The sequence below is a fragment of the Cebus imitator genome, unplaced genomic scaffold, assembly GCF_001604975.1.
Source record: "Cebus imitator isolate Cc_AM_T3 unplaced genomic scaffold, Cebus_imitator-1.0 Scaffold30, whole genome shotgun sequence".
NCBI lineage: Eukaryota > Metazoa > Chordata > Mammalia > Primates > Cebidae > Cebus > Cebus imitator.
This window is the reverse complement of record NW_016107345.1, coordinates 9,734,201-9,736,817: the sequence shown is the minus strand read 5'-3', so window position 1 is coordinate 9,736,817 and position 2,617 is coordinate 9,734,201. Positions and strand designations below refer to the sequence as shown.

The 2,617-nt window shown below is 36.1% G+C and overlaps 1 protein-coding gene across 1 annotated transcript in view; it reads left to right on the top strand.

The window, feature by feature from the left end:
* Positions 1-2,617, top strand: part of WWTR1 (WW domain containing transcription regulator 1) — a 152,428-nt gene extending 149,811 nt beyond the window's left edge. Inside the window, exon 7 of the mRNA XM_017523833.2 lies at positions 1,878-2,617. Within this exon, the coding sequence (XP_017379322.1) occupies positions 1,878-2,062 (185 nt within the window). The 3' untranslated portion in view covers positions 2,063-2,617. The remainder of the gene's footprint in view (positions 1-1,877) is intronic.

Here is a 2,617-nt window from a genome sequence, read left to right as displayed (position 1 = left end):
TTAATAGAAACAGAGTTTTACCATGTTGGCCAGGCTGGTCTTGAACTCCTGACATCAGGTGATCCACCAACCTCAGCCTCCCAAAGTGGATTAGAGGCATGAGTCATCACATCTAGCCTAGGAATTCTTTAAAACAGATATTTTGCTTGGCTAAAAATTATATTTCTTGAGTATTTGAATATTAAAATGGGAAACTAGTAGAAATGAATGATTCTAACTGGAGATAACGAGAAAAAAGACATCCAGCACTTCAGATCAGATAGTTCTTTTAGAACAGATACTTTTTATAGCCTAATTTTTATCTGTTACACTCTAGTGGGTAGAAGAAAGTTTTTTAGGTTTTGTTTTCTATTTTGATGTTGTTTTTAATATCAGTAACCATATTGAGGTCATATTGTTGAACTTGATTTAATTTTTTAGATTATTGCCCCTTGCAATGAAATTCCTGTAAAATATTGCCCAGGAGTCATTGATATTTTGTGACTTCTAGCAAAGCCATTGTGTTTTGCTATTAACGAAATGCAAATTGGATTATGGTTCCTTCATCATTTGGAAGGATATGATTTTTCTTCTTGGAAAACACAGATTGCTAAAATGAACTTTCTGCAATTTTGCTTAAAATAGTGAAACTTCCGTGCACACTTTTCAGGAAGGCTACCGTACTTGTATCACACAAAAGATAATTTAGCAAGTTTTTAAAATGCATTATGGTGGAAGCTGGTCTTAGTTATCAGTGCTTCTCAATCTTTGAAGTAGATATTATCCCTTCAGAAAATTGTTTGGGACTATTTGAATTAACCGGTTGTTTTGATGTTGTATAATTAATAGTGGCTGAATTCCTAGGTTTTTCTTTCTCTCTTAGGACAATCAACATTTATTATACTTTTGTATGTATGTAACTTTGTATATATCAGTGACACCTAGAGCCATGGATATGTGGCAGACACTATATGGCACTTTACTGCAACTTTTGTAGAAGGTGCTTATAATCCCAATTTCCAGATGGGTAAACTGAGAATCAGACAAGTTAAGTGTGTCTAAGCTTACATAGCCACAAAGCTCAGTCTAATGACACAAAAGTCAGTAGTACATTCTGTCCCAAAGTAGCACACATAAAGAACCTATATTCTTCATGTCATATCCCAGACACTTTTCCTCTAGTACAGCATTTTCTCACCTGTGTTCTGTAGAACTTCAGTTTTATTAGGATACACATACTGCCAAAATAGGTTTAGGTGATTAAATGGGTTTAGGAAATAGTGGCTTAAAGAAAACAAAATCTTTCTTTAAGACCCAAAGCCTTAACATGCTCATATGCATTGTGGCTCATATACTTGTGAGAAAGGTAGATAGTCGTAGGGTGTATGTATTAAGGAAAAAGGGAGAACGTCTGCAGAACTCCCTTTATAAATGATGCCTAAAGACGTCAGTGAAGACAACTTTTTAATAATCTTGTTAAAAGAAGCTTCACACCATTCTCTTTGAACGTAAAGAAGGATGGTATGGGTAAATAAAAGCTTACAATAAAATCTGTAGATTATAGTTCTGTAATAAGGTGTTTATTACAGAGAGGGCCTCTCTACTCTTTGCAAAACAGTTCTTCACAACATCTCTGGCACGGGAAGGCACAGATCATAAATCAAATCCACAGTGACTTTCACGTGCTCCTTTCTCATCTCCTTGGACTTTTCCATTCTGGACCACATCTATCCAGAAAGAATTTTATATTTCTTCCACATCTCTGTACCTCCTTGAGTAAGTGTTAATAATGTGGTAGTTGAAGACATGAAGGTGATGGTTGTGTTAATACTTGAACTTTTCCTCTTTCAAGAGCCTAAAAGAAGGAATTATAATGGTTTCTTTTCATTCTGTTACAGGAGAAAATGCAGGACAAACACCCATGAACATCAACCCCCAACAGACCCGTTTCCCTGATTTCCTTGACTGTCTTCCAGGAACAAACGTTGACCTAGGAACTTTGGAATCTGAAGACCTGATGCCCCTCTTCAATGATGTAGAGTCTGCTCTGAACAAAAGTGAGCCCTTTCTAACCTGGCTGTAATAACTACCATTGTAACTTGGATGTAGCCATGACCTTACATTTCCTGGGCCTCTTGGTAAAGGTGATGGAGCAGAGCAAGTCTGCAGGTACATCGCTTTCTGCCTCCATGACTCGTGCTCCCTCCTTTTATGTTGCCAGTTTCATCATTGCCTGGTTTCCATTGAGAGTAACTTAAGTTAAACATAAATAAATATTCTATTTTCATTTTCTGCAAGCCTGCATTCTTGTGACAGATTATACAGAATTGTGTCTACAGGATTATGCAGAATACTTTTCTCTTTCTTCTCTTCTGCCCCATGGCTAAGCTTTATGGGTGTTAATTGAAATTTATACATCAACTGATTTTAAACCATAAAAAGCTGACCACAGGCAGTTAACTCTGAGGGCAGCTTGGTCCAGGAAATGTGCACAAAATTAGACCTGATTTACTGTTTCAAAAACTGTATTGATGACAGTAGTACCCAATGCTTTAAAAACTATTTAACTTGAGCTTTAAAAATCATTGTATGGATAGTAAAATTCTACTGTATGGAATACAATGTAATTTTGAATCCA